Source organism: Sparus aurata, chromosome 2, assembly GCF_900880675.1.
Source record: "Sparus aurata chromosome 2, fSpaAur1.1, whole genome shotgun sequence".
Taxonomy (NCBI): Eukaryota; Metazoa; Chordata; class Actinopteri; order Spariformes; family Sparidae; genus Sparus; species Sparus aurata.
This window is the reverse complement of record NC_044188.1, coordinates 3,008,164-3,023,574: the sequence shown is the minus strand read 5'-3', so window position 1 is coordinate 3,023,574 and position 15,411 is coordinate 3,008,164. Positions and strand designations below refer to the sequence as shown.

The 15,411-nt window shown below is 39.7% G+C and overlaps 1 protein-coding gene across 1 annotated transcript; it reads right to left on the bottom strand.

Annotated features, from left to right (window-relative positions):
* Positions 1 to 384: 384 nt before the first annotated feature.
* On the bottom strand, positions 385 to 14,138 carry LOC115597334 (flotillin-2). The gene is made up of 11 exons (XM_030443166.1): positions 13,747 to 14,138; positions 11,936 to 12,017; positions 10,099 to 10,189; positions 9,657 to 9,780; positions 9,395 to 9,513; positions 5,665 to 5,778; positions 5,459 to 5,578; positions 5,164 to 5,378; positions 4,428 to 4,611; positions 3,823 to 3,972; positions 385 to 2,924 (listed from the first exon to the last, which is right to left on the bottom strand). The coding sequence occupies exons 1-11, from the start codon at positions 13,793 to 13,795 to the stop codon at positions 2,886 to 2,888; spliced, it is 1,287 nt and encodes a 428-aa protein (XP_030299026.1). The 5' UTR covers positions 13,796 to 14,138; the 3' UTR covers positions 385 to 2,885.
* Positions 14,139 to 15,411: the final 1,273 nt, after the last annotated feature.

The following is a 15,411-nucleotide window of genomic DNA, read 5'->3' as shown; positions in this document are numbered from 1 at the left end:
TATAAACCCCTGCCTAGAACCAAATTACAGATAAATGTTTTTGTTTTTTTAAAAAAAAGGTGCAATATGTAAAAAATGGCCACCAGTGGAAGTCATGCTCCAAACCAACAGGGGGCAGCGTATCAAAGTGTTGTCGCTAACGGCTGCCAACTGTAGCTGCCAGTAGGGTGGTTAGCTCAGTTAGCTGTGGAGCTAGCCGTCTAGACTGGGAGTGTTGGTGTTTAATCCGCTAGCACAGGAGCTGCAGACCACGACGGACTGGGGCTAGCTGGTTAGCATAGCTTCAGCACATATGTCTGCAACAACACATCAAAACAGTTTTTTGTTCACATTCTGTTTGTCATTTTACAGTAGAGTAAATAGCAAAAAAAAAAAAAAAAGATACATGATGGCATTTGGATTTATTAGAAGGACAAGTAGCGAAGAGTGAACTGATGTTCTGAGTACAGACGGATGACATGCAGCAAGAGCATACAGGAACTCAAGGCTGTTTGAGACACACAGTGTACGTGTTGTAAATAACAGTAGGAATATAACACAAACATGTCATATATACACTGGACATTTGAAGCTAAACAAACCAGTATGGTCACAGCATTTGTCAAGTCACTCTAAAACATAAAACAACTCAGGATGAGCACAAAAAACTTCATTAACATCAATTATCATAACAGTCCTCTGTGAATTCTGTGTCAGTATGCTCGTAGTGGCTGTTTCTTCAGCCATAAATAAAACTACCTCTGTATTTGTTGTTTTACCTGCTTGAGAAATGAGGCTCAAACTAAACATCACTGTTACACTAATTCAGATTTAATGTGGATGAGTGCAGCTCTTTACAGCACCGAGAGGAGACGAGCAGGTTGTGGCTGCCAGAATTCACTCAGCTTAGTTCTTCTGGAAGTGTCTACGTGGATGAGAAACATTTTATAGGCCGGATAATATTCCTTCGACAGGTAATGGTGCATCAGAGTGAACAGCTGCACTGGAGCTTAAAATGTGGTGCATCAGAGCCCAAAACAACAAAACATTGTGACTATTTACAAACAGCAATATCACTGATTAAAGGACAATTTCACCCCCCCAAAAAATGTTATTATCAGGTAAAGTTTCGTAGTCCGCAAAACATTTCTGGAGCTTCACAGCAAAACAGCATTGCAACTGAAGATGGGGAACCAAAATGGCTCCATACAGCTCGTCCAGAATTCCCTCGAAGCCCCGAGATCCCAAATTGATTCCGGAAAACATTTTTTATGCCAAATCTCCACTAAAGCTGCTAAACTGAAGGGGGTGACTGCACAACAAGGGTATAAATATCGTCTTTTCACATCAATCTTTGGGTTTCTGTAGACTTGGACTGCACTGGACAAGCTGTCTGGAGTGTAAATGACATCATTTGGGTCGAGCTGTATGGAGGCATTTTATGTTTTCAGTTGTTTTTTAAGTTTTAAAACAAGTCGCCTGCTTCAGTTGTTAAGGAGAATGCTGCAACACTTTTTCTGTGAAGCTCCAGAAATGTTCTGTGGACTACGAAACTTCCCCTGACTCTCCATCAGCATGGTGTTGAGCAGATTATGACTAAATTTTCATTTTTGGTGAACAGTTCCTTTAAAACAGGTCAAACATTTGATAAGTTAAAGATTTCTGCTAAGACGTCACACTTATGGAAACAAATCGACAGACGTACACCGAACAGAAAGCGCGTTTCTCTGAAAAATGTGTAAAAGTTTGGTTTGTTGACATGCTGTCAAACATGGCTTAGCATCTACAGATATTTGTAGTATGAAATTAAACCTCAGATAAACTATGCAGTATCCTTCTGATACAATACAAAATAAAAGACAATCTATTCTATTTGGCATCACTGTTTGGCTTTTCATTGTCAGAATCTATTCACATGACGCTTTGCCCACAATATTAACATATTTCACACAAATCCAAGCCACTCATTTTTTTTTACATTTTGCCCATCAGATCCTTCTTCTCCTCTTTCTATCGCTTTTTTTTTTTTTTGTTAAACACCACCAGATTTTTAAAAACTCAATCAAGGCCAGAACTAGTACCATTTTACGTTACAACCACATTAAATATTAAATTACCATATTACAAGCTCTAACCATATTAGCACAAGCTCAGAATTTGCTTCCTGTTTTCCTGCCAGAAAATAAATAATAATCATATATTTCATGCCTGATATCAACAGTTTGTGGAGAATGAAACTTCTTTCAGAGGAGCAGATCAGATTTACACAATGAAAGGAGCTTCTTTAAGAGTGTGAGCACCTGTCACATTGTAAAAATCAACCAGTGAGACAAAAAAACCTGAATAACATCTGATAGTTAAAAATTACAACATGTACAATACAAAGAAAGCTCTACGATTAAAACAAGATTCAGATTATCTAGGGAATGCAGATGTGTCTAACCAAAGAAAGAGGTATTTTAAATCAACAAAAAGATCTGCAACACACGGGCGGTAAAGAGAGGCCCCAGTGTAGAAACACCAGAGAACAGCTGCTAACATCAGCTGTCAGGACACATGATAACATGAATCTAACCTGAGCGAGACTCGACCGTCACACCCGTCTGATATCAGCTCTCCTCTTCTGTGACGCTTCATACAAACGGGCCGTTATTCATAAATCATTTAAATAAACAATAAAAACACAAAGTGACACAAAATGTTCCCGTTTTCAAACTAAATAAAAAACATCTTTGAATGAGCAGCAGTGCATGCAGATATTCTGGTCCTGTATAAAGTAAGGCACCAGAGGTTTCCAAAATTCACTTGGTATACAGTATATACGTATAAAACAACAAAATTCTTCAAGTGTATTAAAGGCAGTCTATCAGAGTGCATACAACAGATACTGGAGTCATGTGGAGATCTCAGGCTTGAGCACCGGTCATCTTCTGCAGCAGCGGCATCTGTTGAGAGAGAACAACGACACTGAGGCGCTGAAACAAATCCTCAGGAATTTCCCCAAACTCAACTGGATTGACTGCACGACCTTCATGTTTTCCCTGAAGGTGCGACTGGCTGACTGGAAACAAAAAGCTCAAATCCAACATCTGATGCACTGAATGTGAGAAGCACTGCTACAGTCGTTTAGAGATGAAGTCGTACAACCGTCCTTGTAAATGTATCAAATGTGTAAATGTGTCTTCTGACAGGAACGTATGATGCAGTGCACGAATACTGACGTGCAACAAAAGACATCCTGTGAGCCAAAAATGTCGTCTTTGTCTCTCAAGGAGCTTTCTCACGTCAGAGAAAATAATCCTGATGATGTGATCGTGTTCATCTCAGAATACACATTTCTGTGTTATGAATCGGAGGTATGTTTTAAAACATGAGGGCGTTTATAAGTCAGAGAGTGTTTATTTGGGACTATAAGCCACGGAATATCAGGGCCTCTGCAACTTGAGGCACGGTGGCCCCCGACTTTAGGAAAGTGCAACACTGAATCATGAGACTAATAAACTGTTGATTGGCAATTTATAACCACAAAATGGCTGTTTTTATAGGCTCAACACTCCCACACTGCAACACATAATACTTTATGTACAGTAAATAACAAATAAATGAGAAATAAAATGAAATCGGCTTCAAAAATTGAAGTATCAACACAAACAAACACAGAAACATGAGCTAAATCATCAGGACTTTCAGGGTCGTCCTACAAGTTGTTGTACAGAGTTGAATAGTCTTCACAGTCACATATTGAGTTGACTCATATATCTGAAACCCTCCTGCATTTAACAGTTTAGTCAAACTACACATGCACTCACACTGTTACAGATGTGCAGGATAAAGCCGGCCTACCTTTGACAGGTCCACCCCAGTGAGAGCGTGGACAGACACAGGAAGTTCAGCCAGGAGGCGGTTCACCTCGCCCGTCACGCGGCTGCCCTCCCCGCTGAGGATGACTATCTCGTTGGTCCTGCTTAATGGTGCTGCTACCTTGGAAGCAATCTGCAACGATACAGTTAAGTGTTTACTGTAAGCAGGAACTCATCATGTGACTCATTAACCAGTCATAGATTCATGACTGATGAATCATTAAGATGAAGCAGCTGTGGTGATCTCAGTGTCTCAAGACAGAGAGCCGACTACAAAACACTACCACCGTGTTCATTTGGAATTTGGATTCAAGAGCTGATTATTATTACGATTAAAAGTTTCTAAAAGGAAATGACGCTTTATTATTTTTTCAATCATTGGGCCTGATACTGGCGTAAAAAAGAGAAATAGAGCATATGTGATCAAAAACACATTCTAGGCTAACTAGCTTCATATCTCAGGGACAGAGGTGAGCAGTGGGATCAGTCTTCTGGACTAACCCTTCACAAGAAAGTGAACAACTGTATTTTCGATGCATTAAGCAGCCAATCAAAATGAACGTTCTCTTGAACCAATCCGTGTTTTACCTTCGGCAGGGCCTCGAGCACCAGCGCAGTCTTAGCTGCGTCTCCGTACTGCTGGTAGGCCTCCGCCTTCAGTCTCATCTTCTCAGCCTCCGCCTTCCCCACGGCTGAGATGGAGGAAGCCTGCGCCTCACCGATCCTCCTGATCTTCTCCGCCTCAGCCTGGGCGATCAGCACCGTCTTTATCCTGATGTGAGGAAACACCCGTGTTAAAATAACTGATATCTGATTCATCCATCAACACATCTCGCTCCTGAAGTCTCTTTTAACTCATTTATGTTTACATTCAGCAGACGCCTCCATTTACATGCAGACCAGGAGAATCGACTTCAGATGTAAATAAGCTCAGCTGCAGTTCATCTGATTTGTATAAAGTTCTGGTAAAACAATCTTTATGTCTGAATATTTAGGGAGAAATAAAGTGTTGTGCTGCTGAATCTGGAATTAAATTCAAGAGGCATGAAGGCTGATGGTTACAAGTGTGTCGTTATTCAGAAAAACTGCTGCTGGAGTGTTCTGCATTCTATTTCCCTTTTACCAGACGTTTTAGACTCTAACTAACTTGCCGAGTCATCTCTTTAACACAACTACAGGCCGCCATGCATCAAGAGGACCAGAGGAGTTTGGACTATAACACTATGCTGGTTCTCTCAGATAGCTCGCTCCTCAGTTGCGATTCTGGTAGAAACAGTTGCTAAAAGTGTCTGAATGTCCCTTTAACCGACAGCTTCTCACTCACTTGTGCCCCTCAGCCAGCTGCTGCATCTTGTAGGCCTCGGCCTCAGCGGGCCTCTTCACAGTAGCAATGAGCTCCTTGTCTGTCCGGGCGATCTCCTTCTCCTCGATGGTGATCTCCTTCTTCCTCTGCACCACCTGGATCTCGATCTCCTCCAGACGGATCTTCTGCTGCTCCTTGGCCGCCTGCAGCTCATACGCCAGCTGGGCCTGAGCTTTCTGAACAGATCAGCACACAGACCGTCAGGTTCCTGAAGCACACACACCTGAGGTAACCCAGGTTGTTTTTAAACACTCACCTTTGTGTTGACTTCCTGGTTGAAAGAAGCTTTCTGCAGCTCCAGCTCTCGTTTGGAGTCGGCCATCTTGGTGTCAGCCTGGAATTTGACGTCCATCATCTCCTTCTTGCACTCTGCTTCCTGGAAGACGGTAAAGACGAAAAAGTTTATGTAAATGTCGAGCACAACAGAATCTGCTTCTCTCCTGCGAGAGCCTCCTTACTCACCCGTATCCCAGCATCCCTCTCTGCCTCAGCCACGCCGATGTCTGCATCCCTCTGGACAGCAGCGGTCTGGGTCTTACCGAGGGAGCTCAGGTAATCCAGCTTATCGTACACATCCTGTGAGCACAGACACACGGGTCAACATGTTCAGAGATCAGCCTCAGAATCAAAACAGCAACAACACTCACGTCTGTCTTTAAACATGCCAAGATGGCTGCCATGTTTATCTCCAGTAAAATAAATCGACTCTCCTGATTCAGAGATCTGACTGAAAGAGGGAAAGCTAGAGGCTGTCAAGCATGTTAAGTATTTAAGCTTGAAAATCTTAAAAAACATACCAAGTATATCTCAGGTGAAATCAAACATGGTTTCTCATCTTTAATGTTTGTGCATCTGTCTTATAGCGCCACCTCCTGGTCGCAGGCCTGAGAAACAACCATACAGCCACTATATAATCTGTTTAAATGAGCTCTCAAAACTCATGACAAAAGGACAAACTTGTGCCATAATTGGAATATTATTGAAAAATGCATCTTTTGAGCCTTGAACTGTTTGTGTTTGTGACCAGTGTTAGTCTACTGTACAACATGCTGCATGGTTTCGCTCCCTTATGCCTCAATAAAATGTAATCTGACAGCTCGTGGTGAAATAAGACGAGACGTTCAGTGAGGGGAGACTGTTGTATAAAACACTGCTCAACAAAACTGAAGTGTGATCCCAACAAATATATATAGTCAGGTGTATCTATTACTGTGGTTCATCACTTTCATGTTGTTATACGTGTCTTTTACAACAGATGAATATCATCACTGTTCATTATCAGATACAATACATTTATTTTTCTCTGTCGCTGTTTTAAGTAAAACAATAAATGAACTGTAAAGATTCTTTAAATGTAAAAACGTCTACGTAAGCCGACATGAAGTGAGGCTGTGACAGATGAGACTCAACTCATTTGCTCCATTTGTCAAAATCTAATTTTGTTGTGAGCTAAAAGCCCGTCAGCTGGAAGTCGTACAGATAATGAAGTGATGATTCTATATTTTGATCAGTACGTCAGAATATAGAAGACTAATGTGATTTGCAGTGAAAATGTTTTTTATATATTTTATTTCTCTCAACACAGATGAGACCAAATGAGAGTTTAAGCAGTTTTTAACCTGTAAACAGTCTCTACTGCAGTGTTACAGACTACTGTGTCATATGTAATGTGGAGAAAGGGAAACAGTTCCTCTGTCTATGGGAGTGCCAGAGAATCAGATGTGCTTGATGCGTTATCACAAATTGTATCTGAAAAGCTACTAAAATGTCCACTGATGTGCATCCTTCGACTGTTCCCTGAGGGGCTGAATATCAAGAACAAAATGATAACAAACTGTGTTCTCAGAGCGAAACACACAAGTGCTCTCTTTTGGAAAAAAACCCAGTCAAACCGAATGTTAGTCAGGGGTTCAGGCATCTAATTGCTTTGCTTTGGAGAAACTGACTTGTGCTGTCAAAGAAAAACCTGAGATTGTTCAAGAAATATGGGGACATTTCAGCTCTTACACATTGTTAGAACATAACACTTGTCTTTTCTGTCAAAGGCCTCATTTACTCAAGCTGCTGACATCTCAGCTACATTCGACAAAAACATAAAGAACACCAGCAAATAATATCTAAACTACAAGATGTAAAAATACATAAAAGTCAACTCACAAATGTCTGAAGCCTTTAATAATTATCTTACTGCTGCATCAGAAACCATCTCCACCCGTCTAACAGACGAGACAGAAATGTGCGGTCAGCCGCTGCATCTGCACCACACTTCAATTTGCTCTAATCAACAACAATAAACTCTCCCACCAGTCACTTATCAGACCCATGAAACTGCAGAGACGACTTCTCTAATGAGCTGATATGACTCCTGCAGTCCTGCTCAGCGTATAAACACACACAGTGTTTCCTGCACGTTGGCCTCTTAATGGTCGTTCATACAGAAATGGACACAACACAGCGCTCACAGTCACAACGATGCACAGAGAGCTGAAAGTGTGTGTGCATTAGATTCACGCAGTGCCCAACGAACAGAAACATGAACCTCCGACACTGAAGATTTAAGATAAGTGATCATTTTGTGAAGCAGGAGGTTTACAGACGCTGGTCGACAGCTCATGATCTTTACAGTATATGTATCAAGTTTTCATGCTATGATCATTGAGGTAAGTAAACAACATTATCTAGATATTGATAAAGCTTTCTGTAATACTGCTGTAAGAGCTGGAGCAGTAACATGACTTCAGTGTCTGATACATCAAAATCAAACCTGCTGTGAACTCTTTTCTAGAGCTTTGTTGGAGTCAAAACTACAAACAGGAGCTGGTTGCAATTGTAGCTTATTGTGTCTTTAAGATTGTATGTAAACATTCATGTTTTCATAGAGAAATGTGCACAAGCTGCTTCTATGTCAGTCAACGTTACGAGTCAGCAGCATCCATGAACAAGCCGTGTTTACAAGGTTGAATAGCTCATGTTAGCATAGCAGGCTAACACTAGACATACTTAGATTAAGTCTTCATCATTCAGAGCCAGCAGAGGACATCAGACTGTAAATCTGATCTCATGTTATTGAAATTATTTTTGATGAAAGACAATCGCTCCCTGATGTCCATTCTGTTCTTTCATTTATTAACATATCTTAACTGGCTATTTATGTTATTTCTATTGGTCACATCCATTGACACTCTGGTGCCTTAATATATCTATATTCTTTGTTAGGACAGCAGTCATCAGGTGTTTCTTTATCTAAACTATTCTTAAATCATTTCTACATATCTGACAGCATAGACTCTGGAGGGACGTCCTCGGGTCTCATCCTTGCATTTCTCTGGCTTACATTCCCGCTGGGGAGAGCTAAGATGTGAGTTGGACTGATCACTGGACCTGCTCTGTTTGTGTTGGAGCAGGAATGTTACGCCCCCTTGTGGCTGAACAGAACATGCTATCCTGCTAATGAAGGCCGGAGTGCTCTGACTGGGACGGTGCTCTCTCTCTGTGAGCCTGAAGATGTTCTTCCAACGCTGCTCGTGATATTTAACTAATTCTCCAACTACACTATCTTTTAAAATTTAAATATTCAACCTTGTAGACAGTGTCGGCTTAAACTCAGTGAACAAGCTTCATATCTTCATCATAACAACGTCACTCTTCATCAGTATGCTCCAACAGAAACCTTCCATCTTTATTCACATGTGCTGTTCTTGGATTGAGCTGGCAGGTCTGTTTCACTACCTACTGCTTCTCTTCATGTCTGAATCTATTACTGAACTGTATTATTTTGACCTTTCTTTGCTCGGTAGCTTCATTAATATCTTAAATCGGGTATTATGCCTCCCACCCTCTCCACATATTCTTTGAACTGCTCCCATCAGGAAAACGGTTCCGGAGTCATAAAGGTCGAATTAACAGACTTATCAACAGCTTCCTTCCACAAGCTGTTAGATTGATGAACTGCTGATCTGGAGCATGTGCACTGATGCACTTCACGAGCCCCAATCATAGTTTTAGTTTTAAATTATTGTGTGGTGTGTTATTTATTGTGTCTTCTGTTATTGATCCTGGAGAAACGTAATCTCATTTTTGTTGTGCTGCTTTGTTGGTACAACAAAATGACAATAAAGATTTGATTGATTGATTGATTGATTATAATCACTGCATGTACTGGCAGCTGTCAGAGCACCAGCCAGTGTTTCACCTTGATGGTAAAGCTGAGGATCTCGATGCCCATCCTGCCCACGTCTGGAGCTGCTACCTCCCGCACTAGTTTAGCGAACTGGTCCCTGTCCTGATAGATCTGCTCCACAGTCAAAGTACCTGCAGCACAGAGACACAGTCACTATCTGTATGTCACACGAACATATCTACCATGCAAGACAAACAACGGTACGACAGAAACTAGCAGCCACATTGTTTTCATCATGAGTGTTGAGCAATTCAGATAAAATCGATGTCCGTACCGAGAATGGAGCGCAGGTGTCCCTCCAAAGTCTGCAGAACCACAGCTTTGATCTCCGTGACGGATTTACCCAGAAACTGCTCACAAGCCACAGCCAGCAGGTCGTGTTCCGTCATGACCTTCACCTGAAGACGACACAGTGACAGAGTGACGTCACAACATCTACCAAACTGTATTTATATCGCGCAAGTTAAACATCAAATTAAAATCCAGGTGTTGAAGAACAATATGATAAAAAGAGGATGAGAATATTTGAGAATAAAAGAGGAATATAATAAAATAAGATATAAGAGATAACATCAAGTACTTTCTGAATGAAGAACTAGGTTTTGATATTATGTGCTTGTGAGACATTTAAAGCACGAAGTATAAAAGATTATTGTGGTTAAATTGCTAACAGATAGTTGCCTATAGCTGAGAAACACACCGGGATGTGATCTTACCTGAGCCACACCTGTGACAGTGATGGCGACGCCCTCTGCTGTCTCCACATCCTCACAGCGAGGCTGCAGAGTCATGATCTCCAGAGTTATCCTGCAGCGAGGAGCACAAACACATTTATTAGTCCACGAAGAGAGTTTCAATGTAATCTATATATGCTAGTATATATGTAAGTATTTAACTCTCACATGTTTTATTACTCCACCTTATTGAGTTAATGTGGATTATAAAACACGTGTTATCGAATGTCTTTCATGAGGATTGACTCTGACTCTGTCCCACAAGACAAACTGACAGACTACAAAATCAAACACGCTGCTACCTTGAATATAATTTCACGTTTCTCTGGGTTTGATCCTTGTTGGACAAATTTGGAAAAATGCGAGTACATAACTCAACAAACATAGCATTGAACAAGCCTTTCTTTTTAAAACACAGAGCAACATTAAAATATCTCTACATTAATTTAAAAAGCCAGAGGGTAATGAAGATCTGTTGTTGATTCAGTAAATTTATATTATTCCACTTTAAGACAGTCACAATATGAAAGTCAAAACTAAATGTTGATATAAAGTTATTACAATCAACGAAAATGTAATTTATCTCATCTGACAACATCTTTGGCAAGACGAACGGATTTAATGTTTCTTCATTCTTCAAGAAGGTCCAAATAATTAAGAATTTATTGTAGACATCGTTCACAAAGTTTATAAAGCTTCTCCTAACTCAACTGACAAAATGGAGTGATTTTTTTTAAGGGAGTCTGGGGGACTGTCTCTACAAGCAACAAAGATTTAGCCTACGTCAGTTACCGTTTACTGTAAAATACAGGCCTTGCTGCCACAAACTGACACTTTTTTACAAAGAAACAAGCAGCTTCATGTTTTGATTTAATGCTGAATTTACAAGAAGGCATTAATGATTTAGAATTTGGCTGAGCAAAGTTTCACAACATTTCTTAAGTTTCTCCTCACATAATAATCATTAAAATCACTCAATTTGTTAAGGGGATCTGGTGATATTGTGATTACTTGTCCAGCAGTTGGATCAGGTGAAACAGTGTGTTCCAAACAATCGGATCTCAAATGCCTCTTAAATGCGTCTTGGTGGTGTTCACACCGGTACTCAGAGCCGTCCACATGTGATCTGATCACTCAGGACGGAGGATAATATCAAGATTAACTCTGCATGTATCTGCGACTATAAGAGGAAACATCTCATCCTCGTTAAAACGAATAGAGTCAAATCAGATGTGGCCGCACCTTAATGCAGTGTGTCTCCACTCAGCTGTCTTTTGCTTTACTGCCACGACCCCTACATAAATTTAATAGACGTTCCAACAGAGCATTACTCGGGAGATGAGATCATGGAAAATTTCACAATCTGACATGTGGTCAGTCTGACACTGATGAAGAGTAACAGACGGAGAGTAACAATAATCAGTGTAAGGGAAATATTAACCAGAGGACTTTCGCTGTCTTGTGACGCAGCTCTAAAAAGTGTGAATGTGTCGGCCGAAAAGGAAAAAGACCTTTGAACCTGTAGAACACACTTTGTTTAACACTAGTCAGACTGTAACAGAGCAGCATCCTGCCTGCAGATAATCTCTCTTACTTCCCTCCGTGGAAATTCAACACAGCAGAAGTCCATTTCAGCTGCGGTCTGTTTAGAAACCTCAGCCACTCTCACAAGAAGGCGTTTAATAGTATAATCCACTTATCTGTGGTGAGTCGTGCATGATGGGAAAAAAAAAAAAAAAACATTTCAAGGAGCTACTAAAAGGCCAGCTCCATTTCAGGGAAAACATAAACAGCCCTGATGTTTATACTGGGTTGTCACCTTTGAGTGTCCGAGATGAGCCACCACGCCCAGGACCAGCCTCCCACCACGTAGGTCTTTATATCAGAGCCACAACAGCCACCTGAGGAGAGAGGAACCATTAAGACAACGTGATCCACAAGTAGCATATTGATGTCAACCTGTAGGAACATCAGGAGGAAGCACAGAAACATTGATGGATTTAACACTGGGCAGTCAGCTGATTCATGCAACATTTATTTTACTTTGTTCACTTCAGAGCCTCGAGTGAAGAAAGTGAAATAAATACTGAACAAAGGAGAAGCACCAAACACAACATGTGAAGAAGCAGTGGACTAAAACTGGGAACGTGCCTGAGAGATATATACAGCAATGAGAGGAAGATTAAAGGATTAATTTCTTTAGACATTCCACTAGTCTTGAGCAATTTCTTATTTCCAAGCCTCTAAAAATATTTGGAATAATAATAGGACTTCAGCTAGCGACTTGTTCACTGTTGATTGTTTTAATGATTGATTGCTTCATTGTTTGATTAATGAAATGTTGGGAAAAAAAGTGTCACAACAACTGAAGATATTCAGAAAATATCCATATTTAAGGGGGAGGAGGGTTTGACGAATCCTTGCAAAAAAATGTGTTGTTAAGTCAACGAAAAGACATTGTGATCTTATTATCGGCTTGATTTATCAACTAGAATTTCACCAATGTAGTAGCGATAATCTAAATTTCCTAATATCAGATCAAAATATATAGTGCATCCCTAAATCTAAAACCTTTCTGTTAGTCCAGGAAAGAAACATTTCTCCTCTGTAGCTCGTTTCTTATTATTTCTGAGCAAAGTTTTGTTTATTATTATGGTTTATTATACGTTGTCAGGTTTTTAAAGTTCACTGACTGAATTTATTATGCCTTCACAAATTAAATAAACAAACTCTTTTTATTTCCAAGACTGAATAAACAAACTGAGCTTGGAGGACAACACAATTTTACACAGTTTTACTTTATGTTTATGTGGCGTTATGTGCCACCTTTCTAGCGTTTTGGTACTTTAACTTATTATGTGAGCATCTTGTTTATTCAAGTCAAGGAAAAAACACGTATATCTGAGTTTGCATTATTAACTCATTAATATTCTAAATGCTTGTAATTATAAATCGTAAAAATTCTCAGTTTGAATATCTTCTCCACTACACTGTGTCCCTTTAAATTAGGACCTGTAGTAAACTGTACGAGAAAATGTTGAGATTAGTGATTTTGGGATGTATACATCGAATTATCTTGACAAGCTGCATTAAAAAAGCTCCAGAGTACTCTTTAACGTGTTAAACATGCAAGTGTGATCAAGTTATTTGGCTGTATTTACATTATTTACAGTTACATTTAGTGCAGCTGATGGACGACGAGCTAACCCGCCCCCTTTCAGGTGGAACACCAATGTGGGGCCTGAATTAAGCGACACGCTGCTTAAAACACACCAGACATCGTACATTTCTACTTTCATATACGTTTGTTATTTTACATTTCACCAAAATTCACACTAACGTTAACTGAACCCGTTTGTGCTAATAACTGCTAATACTGCTAACCTACCGTCGTTGCCTTGAATGCTAACGAGGTTATCGCTACGGTTCTCCGTAAACCGAGATTAACGTTGTCTAAACCTGATTCATAAACTTTACATAGATATCTGAGTATTTGCAGGGATTTGTTAGCTGTCTGGTCCACAAGAGAGCGAGAAATGTGAATTGGTTTGACATCAGCTAGCTCGCTGCTAACATGACAGTTAGCTTAGCTGTCTTCGTAAGCTCGTTAAGAAGGGGAGGGGGACCTACCGGAGACCACCAGAGCTTCGTTCGGCCCCACAGTCAGACAGTTCCCCATGTTGACTCGAGATAGCGAAAGAAAGAACCAGCAAACAGTCGGATCCTTGACGGAGGTGAAGATACGGGTCTGATCCGTTAATTAATCCAAGACTCCCGCAAGACGACAGCAACAACACAGCGGCCGCCCCACCTAACGACACCGCACTGACTGTCAGTGACGTAACGTGTGTGAGCACGAGAGACCCAGAATCTGTCTCGAGCTCCGTGTGGTAGCTTTGCTAACTGTGTTAATGTGACTAACAGCACTGTAGGAAGGTGACGAGTGCTAGTAGAGAAGCTAGCTGTGGAGCTAGCTCAACTATCACTCCATTAAACATTATCTCTGAGAGGTTGACCCAGATTTATACTTAATTACTCTAACTTTGAAAGCACACCGGATGTAACTAGTTGCGATGTGCAGTTCTTCCCTGTGGCCGCTAGAGGGCCGTGACAACACAGTACAGAACGCCACGCGCCCTCTAGTGGTCAGATTGTAGAACTGCAACACATCTAATTAAAGTTCCGGTGAAAACTTCAAAATAAAGGGAGAAAAAAACTGAACCCATGAAATTACAGTTACAGATATTAACTAATCTACAGTATTAATTCAAACTTTGAGAACCAATTAAAGGTGCACTATGTAGTTTTGGAGAGGAAATGTTGAACACTAATGTTCAATTTAAATCTTACATTTAATGTATTCTTATTTATTTCATGCAGATTGAGATTTTACTATTAAAATTCAAAAAAGTTGCAATCTAAAAAAACGTTTTAAAAATAAATTGCCCAATAATGTACAATGAGTTAAAATGACCTCCACTTAAACCTGTTACCATGTTAAAATGCTGCTGACATGTTAATGCATTATTGATGAGGATCAGATTACACTTTAATATCTTCACGTCATAATTATTTGACTGTTAACAAATAATGATCTTCTTTATGAACAATTTATTGACAAATTGTTTCTTGTAGAGTTGTCACTGATGTCTATAATACTTTGTAAATAATTAATAAATACTGTGTAGTTCATCTGTAAACATCATTTAGATTATATTATAAAGTTGCCTGATGAACTTGATAAATGATGCATGAAGCATCTCATTGTTTGTCAGCAGTGAAATAATTATTAACTAAGGTTTAATTAATTATACATTTAATGTTCATTAATGATGGTTATTATAAAGTGTTACCTATTGATCAAACAATCATTTATATGGAAAAAAACTGATTAGAAATGACAAATATAATCAAAAAGAGCTATCAGATAAAAAGAGCTTTTATCATTTTAAATATACTTGGAACATTTTACTGTTTTGTTTGATTTCATTATATTTCATAAATTATATTTCAAAATAAAATTTTAAGCATTTTCTTACTCAGTTTAGTCATTTTAATGTCTACAAGAAATACAGTTGTCTAATTGCACATTTGACACTTTTGTCAGCTGATGAAGCTCAATGTTTCTTATGTTTTATTGATGCAGTAATTAAGCAAAGCAAACTAACACGTGTCACACATGTCTGATTACATGTTACAAGAAATAATGCAAATAATGAAGATTCTCAGGAGCCATGGTGTAACAGCATGTCACTAGATTGGGGACTTCTGTTTAGATGAATCTTGCAGTAAACT